Source organism: Rhinoderma darwinii, chromosome 11 (assembly GCF_050947455.1).
Source record: "Rhinoderma darwinii isolate aRhiDar2 chromosome 11, aRhiDar2.hap1, whole genome shotgun sequence".
Taxonomy (NCBI): Eukaryota; Metazoa; Chordata; class Amphibia; order Anura; family Rhinodermatidae; genus Rhinoderma; species Rhinoderma darwinii.
In genome coordinates this window covers 14,920,824-14,942,772 of record NC_134697.1, presented here as the reverse complement: position 1 = coordinate 14,942,772, position 21,949 = coordinate 14,920,824, and the positions used below count along the sequence as shown (strand labels likewise).

Sequence of the window (21,949 nt, the reverse complement as noted above, 5' to 3'; positions counted from 1 at the left end):
TATCATTCATGATCTGAACTCCGGTAGTAATCACAACCATCTAAGGCTGGGTTCACACGACCTATTTTCAGGCGTAATGGAGGCGTTTTACGCCTCGAATTACGCCTGAAAACACGGCTCCAATACGTCGGCAAACATCTGCCCATTCATTTCAATGGGTTTGCCGATGTACTGTGACGACGACCTGTCATTTTACGCGTCGCTGTCAAAAGTCGGCGCGTAAAATAACAGCCCCGTCAAAGAAGTGCAGGACACATCTTGGGACGTAATTGGAGCCGTTTTTCATTGAATCCAATGAAGAACAGCTCCAAATTACGTCCGTAATGGATGCCTCGCAAAACGCGAGTACGAGCAATTACGTCTGAAATTCAGGAGCGGTTTTCTCCTGAAAACAGCTGCGTAATTTCAGACGTAAATGCAGTTATCGTGTGCACATACCCTAAATGTACAGCCTCAAAGATTTAAAGGACAAATTCAGCTCTGCTACATCAGTCTCCGTAAATTGTCCCCTCTATCTATGCAGGGGATTTAGAGATCTGTTTTAGGCTGTGCTCACATGTGGCGTACTTGCATTGTATTTCCTGCAGCCAAAACATCTGCTGCGGAAAACTACAATGTACTGGAGAAATCTGTTTGCGTTGCAGAAATTTTTTCCCATAGGCATACATTTTTACGCTGCAGGAAATGCAATAAAAGTACGCCATGTGTGAGCGCAGCCTTAGGGTATGTTCACACAGCTTATTTTCGACCGTTTTTCGGGCTGTAAACGTCCGAAAAATAGGAAGCAGAACGCCTCCAAACATCTGCCCATTCATTTCAATGGGAAAAACAGCGTTCTGTTCCGATGGGTGTAAAAAAAACGCCTGCGAAAAAGAAGTGCATGTCACTTCTTAAGCCGTTTTTGGAGCCGTTTTTCATTGACTCAATAGAAAAACAGCCGTAAAAAACACAGCAAAAAACGCAAGTTTGATTAAAAACACTTCTGAAAATCAGGAGCTGTTTTCCCTTGAAAACCGCTGTGTATTTTCAGACGTTTTTGAGTAAGCGTGTGAACATACCCTTAAAAACACAAAGACCAGCACTGTATATGGAACTTAAGGTCTTTTTACACCGGCCAATATGGGGCGTAAAAACGAGCGCTGATCACTTCACAAGGAGCTATGATCAGTTATGTATGGTGACATCATTACTATGATCGCTCGTCCCCATACATTTCTATCATGTTTACACAGGGAGATGCGCTGCCGACAACGATAATATTTTGTACAGCATAAACGATACAATCAGCCGATGAACAGGTGTTTGCTCGTTTATCAGCTGATCGTTGCCCTGTTTATACAGGGCAATGATAGGGAATGAGCGTTCATATGAACCCTTGTTTGCCGATCATTGGCCCGTGTAAAAGGGCCTTTGTAAATAACAATGTTAAAAAGGTAGCGATTCCGGAATCAGAATCTTAAGTGGACCCTCCTTCAGATACAGTGTTTTAAAACAAAGATAAATAATAAGATAATATGTATGATAAATACATTGGGGGAGATTTACTAAGACTGGCGATTCATACGCCAGTCTAAAACTAAAATACTTTGGAGTAAGATGCACCAAATTTATGCAGACCTCTTAATAAATTTGGCACATCTTTGGCTGTCCATACGCCAACAATTAATACGTAGGCCTACTATGAGCAGGTGCAGACTTGTGCCATAATTTACACCAATTTCTGTCGGACCTATGGTGTGACCCCCCCCTGCCCCCTCCCATTAAACACCACCCCCTTTTCTCACCTTTTTAAAATAGACAAAAAATCGTAAATTATTTCACAAAAGTGGCATGCACCATAATTTGCGACATAATTTAACACCAAATATAAATAATACATTTGTATATACATATTTTGTGCTCATTACTTTTGTTATAACTATCCCCCACAACTCTCTCGTCTCTCAGTGGGCAGCTTTGCGAAATGCCATCACAAGCATCCACCCTGACGAACCCATGTAAGTTAGCCGACTGTCAGAACGGAGCGAATTGCATTGACCTGGGGAACAGCGCGGTGTGCCAGTGTCTTCCTGGCTTCGGAGGGAACAGGTGCGAGAAACTCTTGAGTGTGAATTTTGTGGATAGAGACACTTACCTGCAATTCACAGACCTGCAGAACTGGCCTCGGGCAAACATCACACTTCAGGTAGGTGTAAATCAGCTATTAATCCTATCAAACAACAGTGAGAATTGTCAGCAAATTAATATCCCGGCCTATCTGCTTCACAATGCCGAGGCTGTAACATCACAGTTTGCAAACACATCACTCCAAAATCAGACAAAGTCACTGAAAACCAGCAAAAACGTGATCGCAATATAATGTGACAGTGTTACTTTAATAATTGTCAACAAACAAGTTCAACATCGAATAATCTAGTAACACAATACCATTCCTTTAATCTGGCATCAATGTGTTTTAAAATGCCGGATTATCAAATATTCTGCATTATTGAACAGTCAAAGAAATTTCCTAGTTTAGGGCTAGTTCATACAGTTTTTTGGCGCTGAAACCACGCCAAAAAATGTCAGAAAAAGGCTCCCATTGATTTCAATGGGAGGTGGAGGCGTTTTTTTCCCTGTTTGCGGGAAAAAGAAGAGTCATGCCCTTTTCTTTAGGCGTTTCCGTTTTTGACCTCCCATTGACATCAATGGGAGGCAGAGAAAGCGGTTTTCACTGCGTTTTTTTTTGCCTGAAGCGCTCAATGGCCACGGCCGAAAAACACTGCATAGAGAGTGCAGGCAGGTCAAAATCTGCCTCAAAATTCCTGAAGAAATGATTAGGAAGATTTTTCCGCCTGCAAAAAAACTCTGTTTCTCGTCTGGACATTATATAAGTCCCTGTTCACACAGAGGAGAGCGCAGAGAATGTCAGTTCAGTGCTTGAAACAAGTGCCGTATAATCAGACTTTCTAGTTTTTGCAGATGCCGGATTACAGTAATCTCACTATACTCATTATTACCGGCACAAGCCTGTGAGACCGCTTTATACTAAATGAATTTGTACACTGGAAATTCATGCTTTACAGATTAGAAATATTTTATATAGTCAAGATTACCTTTAAAAATGTATCTCTCAACTCCATCTGCACGCATGGGGGACCGTATGGCTCAAGATAGGCTGGCATTGCTTGTGGTATCACTGTGACAATCACATTACTAACCTCAATATAAGAGGAGGGATGAAAATTCAAAAAGGAGAACGCTTAAGGGTATGTGCACACGTAGTGACCAAAAACGTCTGAAAATCAGAGGCTGTTTTCCCTTGAAAACAGCTCTGTATTTTCAGACGTTTTTTGAGCAACTCGCGTTTTTCGCGCCGTTTTTCGCGCCGTTTTCGCGGTCCGTTTTTGGAGCTGTTTTCATTGGAGTCTATGAGAAAACCGCTCCAAAAACGTCCAAAGAAGTGTCCTGCATATAATGTATATAAGTGTCCTGCATATAATGTATATAAGTGTCCTGCATATAATGTATATAAGTGTCCTGCATATAATGTATATAAGTGTCCTGCATATAATGTATATAAGTGTCCCGCATATAATGTATATAAGTGTCCTGCACTTCTTTTGACGAGGCTGTATTTTTACGCGTCATCGTTTGACAGCTGTCAAACGACAACGCGTAAATGACAGGTCGTCTGCACAGTACGTCGGCAAACCCATTCAAATGAATGGGCAGATGTTTGCCGACGTATTGTAGCCCTATTTTCAGATGTAAAACGAGGCATAATACGCCTCGTTTACGTCTGAAAATAGGTCGTGTGAACCCAGCCTAAAGAGAATCTTTCACCTCCCCATACATGTGCATCATGTAATGGGCAGGGCTGCACAAACCCTGGGGCACTTTAATTTTTTTCTACCCTCCTCCGTTATTTAGATATCGGTGACGTTATATTTGGTGCCCGATATTTAAATAACCCCCTGAACTGTCAATGGGGCGTGTATTGGCAAGGGGGTGTGTCACTGCTACGGACAGTGTAGAAGCTGTGGAGGAGAGCGCGCATGCGCGTTCTCATCTCTTCAGCTCTTGCGAGAGATCAGTCTGGTACTTTGTCTGGCCAACTAGCAAGGGGCATGCGCGCTCTCCTCTCTCCAGCTCTTACACGGTCTGTAGCAGTGACACGCCCCCTTGCCAGTTCGGCAGAAAACTGATCTTGAAAGCTAAAGAGTGAGAGCGTGCGCGCGCGCACACTCTCTCCTCTGTCCTCGCTCTTGCTGTAACACTGTCCGTATCTGATTGGACAGTGTCACAGCCATAGTAACACGCCCCCTTGCCAGTAAACGCTCCATTGACAGTTCAGGAGGTTATTTAAATATCGGGCGCCAAATATAACGGCACCGATATCTAAATAATGGAGGAGGGTAAAAAAAAATTTAAAGTGCCCCAGTGTTTGTGCACATGTATGGGGAGGTGAAAGGTTCTCTTTAATAAAAGTTGAAGTAACTTTGTTACTATTCATATTTAAACATGGAGAAGAAAACAAGTGCTTGAAGTGATCCCCCTTCCCTCCAGCCTCAGTCTCTCACACTGTGTGAAGCAGCTTCATGCTGATAGGACAGCGTCCGAGGCTGTGAGGAGGCTCCACCTCAGGAGAATCGCTGCGGTTACCTCCCACTTGTCTAATAAAACCTCATTTACATATTTAGAAAAATGCTCATAACTTTGCAAATAATAAACGTTTTTTTTAAAAATCAAATCACACGGACACTGTACTTAGCAGCAGCTAAGCGCCCATTAGATTAGTTAGGAGATAGGGAATTGATAAACTGGTGACAGATTCCCCTTTAAGGAGAGTGCAGAAGTCTTCTTGTTTCCTATTACCAAAGAGCAGTGCATTGTGGGAGCTCAGATGAGTTACACAGTAGGACCTAAACTGTTAGGTCACATGTCTGACAACAGAGTGTAGATAAACCGCTATCTGTTTCCAAGGGCAACCAGCAGAATTTTGAAACCGCTCAGTACAAAAATAGTAAAGCAAAGTCACTCAACTTTTTATATACATTCAAACAATGCCTTGCAGTTAAACATGGAATTTAACGGCCGTTTTTCGTGCCGTAAACACCCGAAAAACGGCTGTAAAATCAGAAGCAGAATGCCTCCAAACATCTGCTCATCGATTTCAATGGTAAAAACTGCGTTCTGTTCCGATGTGCCATTTTTTTACGCGCCCGTTTTGAAAAACAGCCGCGAAAAAGTGCAGGTCACTTCTTGTGACGTCTTTGGAGCAGTTTTTCATAGACTCTATTGAAAACCGCTCAAAAAACGGCTGTAAAAAACACAAGTGGCTTAAAAAAAACGGCAGAAAATCAGGAGCTGTTTCCCCTTGAAAACAGCTCCGTATTTTCAGACGTTTTTGAGTTTGCGTGTGAACATACCCTCATAATCCATATCACTATGAGACATACTACTAGGTAGCCCCCATGCATTGGTGTTATCCCAGAGCATAACGCAGGGGACACTTCAAGACGTTTTCTATACGAAGTATGTACTCCGGTGTGTTCTAATATTAATACTTTGTTTCAAGAAAATTCTTGTATTAGAAAAACAAGGATTTACCTTTTTTTCTCCAGAAACCGCGCCATTGTTGTCCATGGCCTGTGTCTGGTATTGGAGCTCAGCCCCATTTAATAGACCTCTGCAATACCAGACACAGCAAGAGTGGAGCAATTTCTGGAAATCTTATACAACCGATAATCACAGGATAGGAACATTTTGTGAGACTTCTTCGATTTATCGTTGACAATCAGAATCTGCCGAATGAGATCCAAATTCAATGATTATCCATCCCCAAAATGAATATTTCTCCTTCCAATATGCAGGTCTCAACAGCCGAAGACAATGGAATTCTCCTCTACAATGGCGATCGTGATCACATGGCTGTAGAGTTATATCAGGGTCATGTGAGAGTCAGCTATGACCCCGGGAGCTTCCCCAGCTCGGCCATCTATAGGTAAGACCCATTATTTTTCTTTTTACTAATAAGAATTCACATAATGCAGATTTTCAAAGCTGCAATTTAGTGGCGTGTGTGCCTCGTATTACCGCAGCGTAACAATACACTGTAAAAAACGTTACAATGTATGGGAAAATATCCTGCAACACAAGAACTAGAAAAATCTGTCTGACTTGCGGAACATTTTCCACATTGAGGTTGCCATCATCTGGGTAACCGCTACTATTTGGAGTAAGAACTGTATTATTATTTTTTATAGCTTAGGTCGTCATGTTGTATTGAACCTTATTCACCATTGCACTTTACTTATGTGTAAGGACGCTAGCCTTTGCCATCATAACTAGGTGACAACAAATTGATCAAGTGTGTCCCTGTGATAGAGTTGAATGTAACTGAGCTGCAATACCACACACAGCCCATTGGTAAGCATGGCGCTGTTTCTCTGAGAAAGCATCCATGTTTTTCAAATTTACAACCCCTTTAAATGAGCTTTTTATGTAGTGATGCCCATTCATGACCATATTGCTCCATAACTCGGCAGATTAAGTAAAATTTTAGGAAAGTAACAAGCCGGCATTTATAGAAACAGACATAACTAATCAATTGCTGAATATAATCTTTTCACAACATGAAAGAAGTGGTCGACTTAAAGGGGTTTTCCAGCCACTAAAAATGTAAAGCCTATCCTCAGGATATGCCATCAATAGCTGATGGGTCGGGGTCCGAATTTTGGGACCCCGCTGATCAGCTGTTTTGAAGGGGCCGCAGCGCTCTTACCCTTCATTTCTGCTTGCTCACTGAGTCGTCGACATGCATTTACCGGCGGTTCATAGGTACTGCAGCCGCCTTCTCCCATTGAAGTGAATGGGAGCAGAAGGCTGCAATACCTGTGAATCTACGCGATCCTGAGGATAGGCCATCAATTTTTAGCGGCTGGGAAAACCCCTTTCAGTATTTATATTTACTGGTGATTTTTTCATTTTTTGGGACATTTATATGTTAGAAATAAACCTGATCATAATAGATTTAGGCCGCCTCTTTGTTCCTCTTTAATCCCTATATATAAAGAGAGCAAATACTGGCAGGTCTGAAAATATCGAGTAACAACCTGCATTGTTGGTGCGAGTAGCACAGATTGGTTCACGTCATGTTAATCATTCGTCTTTGATGGTAATTTTGTCTACAAACGAACAAACAATTAGCCAAATAAGATGAAATCCAATGTCTGCCACATATGCGTCTCCACCCGCGGTGCGGTAAATCAGGGAGATGCAGACATATTTATTATAGATGTCTGTCTGAGATCCGTTAGTGATCTGATACTGATATCATTGTTTGACGGTGGATTACTGGAGCTGGGCCGCCGGCAGATGGCACGTTACACCATATGCCCACAGCATCACTCTTTAATTTAGAATTAGCAGCCCATTCTTAACGTTCCCTGAGGAGTCATTATTGTTTGAATAGAAGGATAATGAGAGTGTGTTCCTGACAATTCCTCTTCTCCAGCGCAGAGACTATCAATGATGGGCAGTTCCATACAGTGGAGTTAGTTACGTTTGACCAGATGGTTAATCTGTCGATTGACGGCGGTGCCCCCATGACCATGGACAACTTTGGGAAACATTATACTCTTAACAGCGAAGCACCGCTGTATGTAGGAGGTAAGAGCTGTAATAGATGTCTGGATGAACTGGAATAATCAGTGAGCGGAGACTAGGGTTGTAACTTGTCAGTCATCAGTCATGCTGCAACTTGTAGTACTTCACTATATAATTAAAGTGCACCTCCAGTTATGCTCGCGACCGTGTCTCACACCAGGAGCTTAAAAGAAAAGGCAGTCGACGGTTGTCTAAATAACCATACAGCACAGTGTGGTAAGGTGGCCTAGACCTGCTCTCCCGGCTGCGTACCCTGCCGTCCCAATTTTGGGAGACATGGCCACAATCATAACTTGAGGTACGTATAAAGGAGTGTACACAGAAAGCCCCACCCTGGACATGGACAGAGCATGCAGTAGTGTCACGACCAGGTTTCCATTAGTATCATGACCGTGTTCTGACCAGGTTTTACGGCAAATTAGCCTGAATATACAGGAGAGAGTTTACAGAATGCTCTGCAGTTGAACAGCAAGAGGATCAAACAAAAGAAGATCCTGTGTACAAGCTGCTAAATGCACATTAAAAGTAACACTCCTGGAAAAACTGATGCAATTTTGTTGTGTAGTGCAGGACATAAGGAGGCGGAGCATGACACAGGGAATAGCCATAGAGAGAAGTCATGCACCGCCCCCTAAGCCCCTTTACTAGGCATAATACATACGTTCAGTTTTTCCAGGGGTTTTCCTTTAAAGTACCAAATTATTATATTATAATTATGGAAATTGTGTAGATAGCAAACACATCAATGGTTCTACCCCGTGGTAAGCATTTTTAGAATAACTACATAGATTCACCATCCAGGGACTTTCTAAATGAAAATTCATAGAATTATTATAGCTTTTAGTTTGTTTTATAAAACTTACTTGGGGGCATTAATGCAAAAAAATATATAAATCTTGATCTAAACAACCAGTCACAATCCTGTCGTTTCTGTAGTGCATGTTATAGAATAAAAGAAGTGACCTGATTATTTGCTTTAAGCAGCAACGCCGATAGTAAAAATAATCTAAACAGTAAAAAGTTGCTTCATATGCCTATCACTGGACCGTTACCTATACAATAGTGGATAATGGACATTGCTTGTGTGTTGCAGGCATGCCAGTGGACGTCAACTCAGCTGCTTTCAGACTATGGCAGATTCTTAACGGGACCAGTTTCCACGGCTGCATCCGCAACCTGTATATCAACAATGAGCTCCAGGACTTCACCAAGACTCAGATGAAGCCTGGCGTTGTACCTGGATGTGAACCATGCAAAAAGCTGTTCTGTCTTCATGGCATATGCCAGCCCAACGCGGTCAATGGACCAGTCTGTCACTGTGAGACAGGGTGGACAGGCCCACACTGTGACCAACAGATAAGCAACCCCTGCATAGGCCATAAGTAAGTACAGTAGAAGTAACACAGTAAAAGTCACATACTTATTGGCAGCTCAGCCTCTGTTCACACTTTATTTCTTTCTGCACATTCGGCGCAAACCGTGGAAGAATCTCCTGGCGTATGTGCGGAACTTAAAGGGGCAACGTTTGCAACAGCATGCCATAGAGTTGTATACGTTGTCCATAGGCCACCATTGTAAAAAGAAAAATTTAAAAAAAGATAATTTGCGGTGGTCGACTGTATACGCCCAGCAGATACCATTCAGCGTATACTCCGGGAGCCTTTCCTAGCGCATATGCTGAATGTACACACAAAACACGCCTCATCAATCCCCCTTATACACTCACAAGTGAAGGGAGACCTGACCCTGAGAGTGTGCACTGGATTACCCAACATGGAATGTGGTCCACACGGCTTCATAATCACCGGTCTCATCTGGCATTGTGCACCACTTGAAAAAGATGAAGTGGTTTGTTTTTTTTCAATGCATTTACGTAAAATAAACTGGAGTAATTGCATTGATACATGAGCCCCATCGTTATGGAGTACAATATAGAAATATGAAAACGACAATGCCAGGGTCCATCATTTCATTCTTGGAGTCTGAGGGCCCACATTATAGCGATACAGAACACGTGCACGTCTACTTTACATTGCATCGTAGGCTGTGGAATCACAAGTGCTGGAAGTGGCGAGTAATCCAGTGTCACATTTATATGGGGTTCTATATACTTCTCCATACCGACCGCACTCCTATCCAGATTAAATAAATCTTTTGCACCCGTTAAGTTACATGCAATTGCCATTCGAAGGCTACATTCACACGAGCGTGACAGATTTCCGTGCATAAACAGCGCATGTAAATCTGCCCATGTGCGTTGCGTTTTTGCATCAGGGTGCTTTGCAAGTGGCAGGCGTTTTCATGCACTTGCAAGAACTTTTTTTTTTTCCAATGTAATTGATACGTGAAACACGGACAGCACACGGATGTGAACTTCAATGTGTGACTAGTTGCGTGAAAACGCACCAATATAGGATACAACGGACACACGGAAATCAATGGGGCCGTGTACTGTGCGTTGTTACAACGCACAGCACGTGGACGAGAATCACGCTCGTCTGAATGAGCCCTTACACCTTGATGAGCCAAAACATCATCTGAATGTAACCGTATGGGTGCAATAAAGATTTATGGGGAAGTATATGGAAATGCACTTTGAGCTGGGGATTTGCTCGATCCCAGGTCCAGTGTGTGGCGTTTGTGCTGCTCGTTCCTCTCTTACTGTACACTTGTCATGTTGTGGAAAAGACTCAACGGTTATCCTTTTCTAATTTATAAATATTAAAGACTCTTATTACAAGGTGCTTACACTAGATTTCTCTTTTCAGGTGTGTACACGGGACCTGCATGCCCCTGGATTCTCTGACCTACAGTTGCCTGTGCAAGGATGGTTATAAGGGTGCCCTCTGTAATCAACAAGGTGGAGAACTCTATAATCCCTGCAAGAATCTGCAATGCCAGCAGGGGCGCTGTCAGATCTCAGATGTGGGTGAAGCATACTGCGAGTGTGAGAACGGCTACGTGGGTGACGTCTGTGATCAGGGTAGGTAAGGGTAACATCGTGTCTTATACTATCTTGAATGGGATCTATAAGACCAACATGAAAACTATTTGTAAAAACAGGTGTACAGAGAAGAGACCACCCAGGACAGTAGGGTCTGGTGTTGTCCCCTCCATGACCCTTGGACTAACCAACAGTGCAGTTCATTTGGGGAGGGCTGCACAGGTTCTAATCACCCAATAGCAAAAGGGATGGAACAATCAGAGCTGGGCCCCCTCTCTCCAAGGGCCCAATAGCATCTGCATGGTCTGCCTGTGTAGTACATACATCCCTTTGCAAAGGGTTTTTTGAGAGCGTTGTGCTCATTTCCCTGTATAATGCTACGGTGCAATGTTTTTCCTATACATCTAACGAGCCTTTTGTTAATTTGTTAGGTCATGTGACAAACCATCCTTATAAGCATAATGATACTTAATTGCCCCTGAAATGGCAACCGTTTCGATATTCACTTGACATATGCTCACAATTCTCTCTTCTTACAGAGTCGGAATGTAGAGGCGAGCCCGTCAGGGATTACTACCAAGTGCAGAGGGGATATGCCATTTGCCAAACCACACGTACAGTATCGTGGGTAGAATGCCGGGGATCCTGCAACAACCAGGGCTGCTGCACGGGCTTACGCATGAAGCGCAGGAAGTACACATTCGAGTGCAGCGACGGATCCTCTTTTGTGGAAGATGTAGAGAAGCCAATAAAGTGCGGCTGTTCCCAGTGTATGTAGGATCTCAATGGACTGGATCATCATAGATCATACCACACCGGATTAAAAAAAAAATAATTAAAAATTAACAAAAAAAAAGCGGACAATACATTCTGTAAAACTGGACTTTGCTTCCCTTTCAGATGTGTGAACATCTTAATGTCTGTGGCATTCAACAAAAAAAATTATATGTATAAACAGTACCTACTACATTGAGAGACGCGCACACATGCTGACTGGTTGTATAGTGTTGTAATCTTTGGGAGAGGTGTAGAGAAGGTATATGTGTAGAGGGTAAATGTGTAGATAGAGATTTTTTTTTTTTTTTAAAACACAAAATGTATTTATACACAATGTGGATAGATTTACACGGAGTGCGAAGGAAGCTTTATGTCTATTTTGTTTTGTTTTTGGAGTTAGACACATTTTTTTTGTAACCATTGTGACAGTATTGCATTATTTCTATTTTTGTATAGCGCAGAATGTTCTACAAATATACTTTCCGATTCTTTAACTTCTCCTAGGAAGAGGTAACGGTAAAAAAAACAAAAGTAGGGGACCATCGCATTACTTTCATAAAGCACTTTCTTTTGTCTGTGAAAAACAACTGATTTTAATGTGTTTTCTTTTATATATCTTAGATTTAATTATTATGTAGCGTTAACCTACTTTAAAGGGGTCGTCCGAACAATCCTGACTGGTCAGAAGGGACCCTTGAAAATAAGCAGATCACAAAGTGTCCCCCTGCTGGGACCCTCAGCAATAAGCTATTATCTGTGGGGAAACCTGGCAGTAAGTGTTCAATTTCCCTGCAGCACCCCCACAGGGGAAATTAAGCATTACACTGTGCTCATTCAAATTAAAAGGTAGTCTGTGTAATACAGGACAGGAAAGGTCCTCCAAAGCAAGAGACACTCCTTGTTACCGCTCTCTATCCTGGCCAAGAGATGAGGATCCTGAACAGATGACCGCCCTCTAACTCAGGATACCCTAATAGAGTGTCCAATTTAGAAAAAAAAACTATTTTCATACAATCACTTTAACGAATATACTGGTCCTTCTCAACAAATTAGAATATCATCAAAAAGTTCATTTTAGCAATTCAATTCAAAAAGTCAAACTCATATTATACAGATTCATTACACACAGAGTGATCTATTTCCAGCATTTTTTTCTTTTAATGTTGATGATTTTGGCTAACTGTTCTTGAAAACCCAACATTTTGTCTCTCAGAAAATTTGAATATTGGGTAAAAGTTGAAGATTGTAGACTCGTGGTGTGACACTCTAATCAGCCAATCAACACAAACACCTGCAAAGGTTTTCTAAGCCTTTAAAAAGGACTGGTCTGTTGCTCAATGGTTCAAAGTCCTGTTTTCAGATGAAAGTAAATTTTGCATTTAATTTGGGAATCTCGGTCCCAGAGTCTGGAGGAAGAGTGGAGAGGCGTCAATCCAAGTGGCTTACGGTCCAGTGTGAAGTTTCCGCAGTCGGTGATGGTTTGGGGAGCCATGTCATCTGCTGGTGTTGGTCCACTGTGTTATATCAAGTCCAGTCAGCGCAGCATCTGCCAGCAAATTTTAGAGCACTTCATGCTTCCCTCTACTGACAAGCTTTATGGAGATGATGATTTCATTTTCCAGCAGGACTTGGCACCTGTCCACACTGCCAAAACTACCAATACCTGGTGTAATAACCACAGTATCACTGCGCTTGATTGGCCAGCAAACTCGCCTGACCTAAACCCCAAAGAGAATCTATAGGGTATTGTCAAGAGGAAGATGAGACACCAGACCCAACAATGCAGATGAGCTGAAGGTCACTATCAAAGCAACCTGGGCTTCCATAACACCCCAGCAGTGCCACAGGCTGATCGCCCCCATGCCACACCGCATTGATAATACCTCAGCAGTGCCACAGGCTGATCGCCTCCATGCCACGCCACATTGATAATACCTCAGCAGTGCCACAGGCTGATCGCCCCCATGCCACGCCACATTGATAATACCTCAGCAGTGCCACAGGCTGATCGCCCCCATGCCACGTCGCATTGATAACACCTCAGCAGTGCCACAGGCTGATCGCCCCCATGCCACGTCGCATTGATAACACCTCAGCAGTGCCACAGGCTGATCGCTCCCATGCCACGCCGCATTGATAACATCTCAGCAATGCCACAGGCTGATCGCCCCCATGCCACGCCGCATTGATGCAGTAATTCATGCAAAACTAGCCCTGACCAAGTATTGAGGGCATATACTGTACATACTTCTCGGTAGGACAACATTTCGGTATTAAAAATCAGTTTTGAAATTGGGCTTATATAATATTCAAATTTTCTGAGACACTAAATTTTGAGTTTATTACCTGTTACCATAATCATCAACATTAGAAGAAAAAAGTGCTGGAAATAGATCCCTCTGTGTGTAATGAATCTATAGAATATATTTTTTATGAGTTTCACCTTTTGAATTGAATTACTGAAATAAATTAACTTTGTGATGATATTCTAATTCATTAAGGACTAGTACACGGCAGGAGAAAATATAGAACATAGGTTCCCAACAGTTTATTTTGTGAGCCACAATCAGGCAGTGGATGGGCTCAGTCAAAAATATTATATTATACATTTTATTAGAAAGTCATATAAAAGTCCTAAATATTGTTGGATGAGGGGTTGTCCAGAATAAAAAAATAAAATAAATCTGCCTGCCTTTTTTCCCCAGAAACAGCGCCACTTGTCCATTGGTAGTGTCTGGTATTGCAGCTCAGCCCTATTCACCTGAACGCTACAATACAAGATACAGGCCCTCTACAACAGTGGCGTTGTTTCTGGAAATTTTAAGAAGTTAATGAAGCAAACAGAAAACCTCAGAATTGGATATCGATTATTTACATCGATAGTTGTACCATCTGTAAATAAGGCTGATGCAATGGGTGAACCTGAAAGTGTAGACCACTTCATTTAAGAAGTAATATATTAGTATTTTCATAATTCCCTAAGCCTAGTGTCAGAACGCTTATGTCGTAGTCAGCAGTGTTGTACTAACCGTGATGTCTGATGAACTTGGTGCCAAATAACTGTGGTGCCATACAGTGCCAGGTAACGGTCTCCTGGGATTCACCTAAATCTAGAGAGAAAAGGACAATTAGTAACAAGCATTAGCCAACCCCAGCTCCTAAACCTGGTCTCCTCTGTTTGCAACTAATAGTGCCCACTAGATTCCCCAAAACTATGCACAATTAAAGGCTATGTCGACCTTTGCAAGGCAAATTGAATTTTTTATAAAAAGGTGTATCAGTGTGTTTTGTGTAACTTTACAAATACTTTATATTAAAAATTATTTTTACTTTTTTTTAGATACAGCTGCTTTGTATTCTCTATACAGAGCAGCTGTATCTTTTGCTAAATCATGCTCCAGTCAAGTCCACGGACCTGACGGGTTCAGTGACAGCAAGTCTTGCATGTCTGACATGCAGGATCCATCTGTAATCTATCGCATGTAACTTCATAATTTACATATGATAGATTACAGGTGGATCCTGCGTGTCAGAGACACAGGACCCGCTGTCACTGAACCAGTCAAGTCCGTGGGACTGATAGATTCAGTTAATAGCGCTAGATACAACTGCTCTGTATAGAGAATACAGAGCAGCTGTATCTAAAAAAGTAAACATCATTTTTAATAAAAAGTATTTGTAAAGTTGCGCCAAACACACTGGTACACCTTTTTTTTTAAAAAACAAAAAAACAATTACCTTGCAAAGGTGTACATAGCCTTTAAGACAAAGCTTACACTCCGTGTGTAGGATTTGCTTTCGGCCCTACTTCCACCATTTCGCAAGGACACTTTTATTTTTTGTGAAGAGCCAGTTCTAGGATATGTTCCACATATGGATAACCACCATCTGGGTAAAAGCAAATATCTCAATCTTTCATATGGGGAAAAACACTACACGAACAGCAGAGATAGGATTTGTTGTGAAAACGCAGCTCGTTACCACATTCATTCTCATAGAGGTGATCCCCTGCTCAGGACCCCTCTCTGATATCCATGTGCCATAACAGGACATATGGACAGGAATGGTCTTGGAGACACAACCCCATTAGGCCTGCAACAACATTTAGGGGGCGGGGGTGCTATAAAACAATGAGTCATTACTCTGACATATCCCCTAGCGTTCCAGGACCGCTGCTTTGGTGCTCCCCGATGCTCTTTGTTGACCGTTCTCGTACACCTACTTGATCAATGCAGCCAAATCACTGGCCTCAGTGATATACGGCACAAGACCGCGGAGGCCAGTGATTGGCTGCAGTGATCACGTGGTTATATGGGCATGTTGTCGCTGCTGCACGGTCAACAAAGAGCAGCGGGCAGCACCAGAGTGGCGATGCTGGTACACCAGGGGATCAGTCAGGTGAGTTTTTCCAAACTCTACTCGTGTGGATTTCACAGTAGCTCCTACATGGGGTAATATCAGCTGTAAAAATTAAACTATCCATATAGTTCATGAGTAATTACAGTGTATGTTGAATACATGATGGTGGGGAAGTAGCACACGCTGCCATATTTGAACATGCCACAAGGCCTGCTATTTATATCCATATAATAATAGTTATCTATACAAAAAGTTAAGGAAATTATAAATACATATTTTGAACTGTTTTTCTAGCCTCTATAGACTACACCAGAGTTGCATTCACACTGCTGCTGGTTGTCATTGGAAACAGTCAACAAGCTTTCATCTAAGGGTATGTTCACACGAGGGCGTCCGTAACGGCTGAAATTACGGGGATGTTTCAGCCTGAAAACATCCCCGTAATTTCAGCCGTAACGGCATGTGCAGGCGCTTGAACGCCGCGTCCATTACGGACGTAATTGGCGCTGCTATTCATTGGAGTCAATGAATAACGGCTCCATTTACGGCCAAAGAAGTGACAGGTCACTTCTTTGACGCGGGCGTCTATTTACGCGCCGTCATTTGACAGCGGCGCGTAAATTACGCCTCGTGTGAACAGACAAACATCTGCCCATTGCTTTCAATGGGCAGATGTTTGTCAACGCTATTGAGGCGCTATTTTCAGACGTAATTCGGGGCAAAAACGCCCGAATTACGTCCGTAAATAGGCCGTGTGAACATACCCTAAGGGTATGTGCACACGTAGTGACCAAAAACGTCTGAAAATCCAGAGCTGTTTTCAAGGGAAAACAGACCCTGCTTTTCAGACGTTTTTTGACCAACTCGCATTTTTCGCTGCGTTTTTCGCGCCGTTTTCGCGGCGTTTTTTACGTCCGTTTTTGGAGCTGTTTTCATTGGAGTCTATGAGAAAACAGCTCCAAAAGCGTCCAAAGAAGTGTCCTGCATATAATGTATATAAGTGTCCTGCATATAATGTATATAAGTGTCCCGCATATAATGTATATAAGTGTCCTGCACTTCTTTTGACGAGGCTGTATTTTTACGCGTCGTCGTTTGACAGCTGTCAAACGACGACGCGTAAATAACAGGACGTCTGCACAGTACGTCGGCAAACCCATTCAAATGAATGGGCAGATGTTTGCCGACGTATTGTAGCCCTATTTTCAGACGTAAAACGAGGCATAATACGCCTCGTTTACGTCTGAAAATAGGTCGTGTGAACCCAGCCTAACACTCCTGTAACAGCTTAGCTAAGCGTCTATAACGCAATGAGAGTTTGTTCTCCCTATATTAGATTACTGAATAGTACCTGGTGTAAAGGTTACACTTACCAGAATGCAACTCAGCAGATCAAGCTCTGTGCAGACACTCAGCCAGCAGGGAAGGCTGGCAGATTACAGCTCTGAGGCCTGCAGAATTGTGAAGGCAGCTCTTGAGTATAATACAGGCTGTAAAATAGGATTAGTACAAGTTAAGTAATGTAATATATTTACAACGTGACTCGAGTTTTTATGTAGGATAATTCTATATATAAACTGTAAACTGGTGATCAAAGGTGGACATACACGTTATCACTATATATTGCAATTGATCACAGATCCTTTCACTTGTGCTACTAGAAATCTCTTGTGTAGCTGATGGTTCAGTCTCTGCTTAGCATTAGAAAACAATAGGATTGGTGCTTACAAACTCGGCTCTGCTACATATCGGATTAACAAAACAGAGATTTCTGTCTAACATATAATGCAGGTGGTGCCAAAACGCTTCATTCGTTAGAGTATTAACCCCTTAGTGACCAGCCTTAATGACCAGGCTATTTTTTTTTTTCGTTTTTCCATCATTGCATTCCAAGAGCTATAACTTTTTTATTTTTGAGTTGACAGAGCTGTATAAGAACTTGTTTTTTGTGGGACAAGTTGTATTTTTTTTAATAGCACCATTTTGGGGTACATATTTGATTAACTTTTGTTAACTTTTTTTGGGGCGTAAAAGAAAAAAAACCAGCAATTTCGCCACTTTTTTTGCGTCTTTAATTTACGCCTTTTACCGTGTGTTATAAATAACAACTTTATTCAGCGGGTCGTTACGATTGCGACTATACCAAATTTATATGGTTCTTATGTTTTACTACTTTTAGGGTAAGGCCACACGGTGCGTCGTTGACCCAGTTTTGTTGCGTTTGAAAACCGCATGCGGTCAACTGCATGCGTTTTTGTCTGTAATGCTGCAGTTCTGTTGCGTTTTTTAAAGGAAATAATTGACGCACATAGTTTATGGACATAGTTTTCACTGGTGTTGGAGTTTGTTAGGTGCTTCCTGTATATTGTTCATTACAAGGCATTGCTGAACTGTTACCAAAAACGCAAGCAGTTCAGCAACAACATTGGCAGCGCAGTCATTAACCGCATGCGGTCGGACATTATGAAGATGCAGTCAACTGCACAAAAAACACATTGTAATATAATAGCAGCAGTCTGTCCATAACAAACATTTCACCATTGACTTCTATTGAAGAATGACTTGCTGCAGTTTAAAAATGCAACATAAACGCAACGTGACCGCGCCGTGTGGCCTTACCCTTACACAGAGCACCACATCTAAGGGGTTAAATGGGCGGATTTCGATCCTCTGGTAGCTGAGAACAGGGAGTTTAAACTGCTCCCGATGCCGCAGATCTGATGCAGCGCCGAGAAAAGGCATATGCATCAGAATAAAGCCCGTTAGTGGCCGCCATGAAAAGGCGTATTGGCGGTCACTAACTGGTTAATAGACTCTTTCGTTCATTCGATTTTGTGTCTGTTCATTTTTAAAAGAGGGAGAGTTATCACGTTTGAAGTAATGGGTGCGAGCCTAAAATGAACCTGATCCAAAGTCCCACAAATGGAATCCACAGAAAAGAGGCAGCACTTCCAAAATAAGTGGAAATGTATTCACCCACCAGTGCAACGTTTCAGTCCTGCGGGACCCTTCTTAAAATGTTGTTCGTTTTTGGCTGAGCTGGAAAATACCTGGAAGACATTAGTAAATGGCACTTCAGTAAACATTTGACATTTCCTCTGTACCTGATCTATTCGTTCCATGTCCTTCTCTAAACAGAACCATGGAAATTGTAGAGCATAAACTACAGTAAATCTAGCTGTTATCCCATAGACTTCTTTCCAGTCATACAAGACCAATTGCCTCTGCTGCTAGAATGGGGTAGTGGAAAGAATTGAGATGTGCAGTCATTGTACAGGTTTTCATGGTCTATACGGCTCCTATTCATACACAGCAGCTTACACTATAGGATGACCCAAACTTCCTATATTTGTGGGATCTCTCTCCAGCAGGTCTATATCTGCATGAAACCCTGTATATAACTCTGCATGCAAAGTTAACATGTAAGATCTGTGACCGACCTTCCTTATACCGTCGATGACGGTGGCGCAAAATTTCTGAAAAATGTGACAATTTGTGAGACAAACTATTGTAAAAAAGGGCGCTACCATTTTTTTTTTATGAAGGTCTAGAACAGTAATAAAGTAAAAAGAATGAGGACTGAGAGGTTACCTCAAAAGGAAAAAAAACATTATTATTACAGTTGCTTGGCTACAGGCCTAAAGCAGTTAGTTTCTTCTATGGTCTTGTTCAGGTTTGTCATAGGGGCATTTTGTGGAGTAAGATACCCAACTACATCCTAACTGACTTGTATGATGGCAGTTATATTTGTATGCATGGACAATGATGTGGGCGGTGATGTGGATCCACACAATGTTCCTATGACAAATCTGAACATGGCCAAAAATCAGGCAGGAAGCGTTGTCTTGAGAACATGGGACTCAATTTGCCACAAGCTTTGGACCTATAACGTCAAGCATTGATACAAAGTACAATTTTGTAAAATATTACAGAATGGTTTCTTGGCATTGAGTAGTATGAGACTATGGATTAAATACCTTGTGTGATGGGCTTTATTTGGCAGGGACAGGCAATGATTTCAGTAAAGTTGTAAGGACCCACAATGTCTTGTGAGCTTTTCAAGAACATCCAAATCTGTAGAAACACAAACATGGCCTCATTGGCAGCCTGAATAGAAACAAACATTCTCATACCACATCTATGCCCATCCGTATTGAGGGTCAAAATAATGACAAATTACATACGACAAGTGTGTGGGAGTGTACCAATGAAGGAGGAGCGGTAAGTCTAATATGAGCTTGTAGAGACAGTGACTGTGACCGGGCTGCAGCTCCACCGTATCTATAACCTCGCAGACAATGATCACTTCCGGTTAGTGAATTATGAAGGTCTGCAGCATAAATCAGCCGAGCTTTGAAGGGAAAGGCTTTACAAAAGGTTCTGCTCATAAGGATCTAAGACCACTGTGAAGTGTTTAAGTGTTCACTAACGTAAAGAGATCCTAGCAAAGTAAAAGTTCTTCCTGCTGATGATATCCATTGGATTGAAAAGGGGGGGAGGGGGGGTTGGAGTGTTCTAATACTTGTAATACTTAAAATCAGTCAATTGCACTCTGAGTTATATATTTTCTGCTCTATTCATGTCCAAAGTAAAGTTTCCTGTTACCCGAGAGAAGTGCATTGTGGGAGTGCAGATGACAGTCATGTAACCTATCAGCTAAGCTGCGTGTTACGGACAGCAGAGTGTAGCTCAGATGCGGTCAGATTCCAAGCGCAATCAGCAAAGTTTTTGTTTTTTTTAAAGCGGCTCTGTATACAAATGGAGAAAATTTGAAATAACTTAAAATAAAGAAATCAGTATAAAATAGTAAAGTATGTACGAAGTTACTCAACATTATGTGTAGATTTAAACTGAAATGTTAACAGCAGAATGACACTTTACACAACAAGCGCACTGGTTGCTTTAGCATCTATTTGGTAAAGGGTTAACGGGAGATGTCTGGCCCTGCAGCAGAGTGCCACTACAACTTACTTTTAGTAATATGTGTAGCTCGCACAGCTAATAAAAGTAATATGGTGCATTACCACTGCATATTTTATTTACTTTTTATAGAATGATTTTAAAGTGAATCTTCCCCTGGTTCCGTCTAAAATCCTGTGCTGATTAGTTTCTGAATATATCTTTATAGCAGCCTAAGGCCTTATTCACACGAACGTATAATACGTCCGTGCTACGCGCGTGATTTTCACGCGCGTTCGCACGGACCTATGTTAATGAATGGGGCCGTTCAGACGGTCAGTGAATTTCATGCAGTGTATGAGTGCTGCGTGAAACGCACATGTTCTATATTTGGCCGTGTTTTGCGCTGCACGCACACATTGAAGGCAATGGGTGCGTGCAAATCGCGCTCGGCACACGGAACACTTCTGGGTGCCGCGCGTGATTCGCGCAACAGCAGTAAAAACAATGAATAAAACAAAAAAGCACCACATGCTTTTCTGTTTGTAAACATAAAATCAGAGTGTCATCATGATGCCGGCTGCGTGAAAATCACACAGCCGCGCACCATATGCTGATACCACACGGAGCTTTTGCGTGCGCAAAACGGACACGCTCGTGTGAATCCGGCCTAAGCCCTGTTTTTTCGGATACTGAGCTCCAAATAAAAAAAAGTGTCTTGAGAAACAAGGGTTCGGGGACATTTCTGAAATAAAAGATTTGTCCAGTTTTATGTAAATAAAGCTTGATCATTCTATAATGAAAAGTTTTACTACTTTCAAAAGTACTTTTTGCTTTGAGACATATGCTTGCTGTCAGTGGATGGAAATATTTTTGTTTACATCCAGAGACTGAAAGCCTGTAAACGCCTAATACATCTCACAGCTGAGTATTTGTTAGTTATATACAGTCTAGACAATCCATGAGTTAAATACATCAGCTGCACAATTTGCTCCGCTCATGTGCGTTTGGTACAATGTATCAGTGTGGGTAAAAATGTATCAGTTTGTTGCGACAGGTTCTCAGCTGTAAATGTACTAGGTCTGTAAAATGGTGAAGAATTGAAACACAAAAGTTGCAGAACTTTCTATTATACAATGATCCATCTCTATTAACGTGACAATAGTTAACCCATTTAATTCAGCGCAGACCTGTTACCTGTTACTTACTGCAGACATTCTGACTTGATGTTCCTCTTCCTCATGTCTCAGTGAAAAGGGCCCTACTTCCGCCCTTGCAGATAGCATGGTTTAGTGGTCTACCCAAAGCTGAAGTGGCCAG

The 21,949-nt window shown here is 42.0% G+C and overlaps 1 protein-coding gene and 1 long non-coding RNA gene across 6 annotated transcripts in view; one reads left to right on the top strand and one right to left on the bottom strand.

Annotated features, from left to right (window-relative positions):
- SLIT1 (slit guidance ligand 1) overlaps positions 1–11,683 on the top strand; it is a 335,181-nt gene extending 323,498 nt beyond the window's left edge. For 4 of the 5 annotated variants that reach the window (XM_075843037.1, XM_075843038.1, XM_075843033.1 and 1 more), the window contains 6 exons: positions 1,948–2,185; positions 5,856–5,986; positions 7,499–7,653; positions 8,744–9,032; positions 10,419–10,633; positions 11,134–11,683. In XM_075843037.1, the coding sequence (XP_075699152.1) occupies positions 1,948–2,185; positions 5,856–5,986; positions 7,499–7,653; positions 8,744–9,032; positions 10,419–10,633; positions 11,134–11,372 (1,267 nt within the window). In that variant the 3' untranslated portion in view covers positions 11,373–11,683. Of the gene's footprint in view, positions 1–1,947; positions 2,186–5,855; positions 5,987–7,498; positions 7,654–8,743; positions 9,033–10,418; positions 10,638–11,133 lie in introns of all 5 variants that reach the window. The other variant, XM_075843036.1, reaches the window with a different exon arrangement.
- LOC142664090 (uncharacterized) overlaps positions 2,118–21,949 on the bottom strand; it is a 30,427-nt gene continuing 10,595 nt past the window's right edge. The window contains exons 2-6 of the long non-coding RNA XR_012851188.1: positions 19,708–19,804; positions 18,711–18,780; positions 17,104–17,220; positions 14,401–14,481; positions 2,118–2,209 (exon numbers count right to left, since the gene is read on the bottom strand). This is a non-coding gene — a long non-coding RNA (uncharacterized LOC142664090). The remainder of the gene's footprint in view (positions 2,210–14,400; positions 14,482–17,103; positions 17,221–18,710; positions 18,781–19,707; positions 19,805–21,949) is intronic.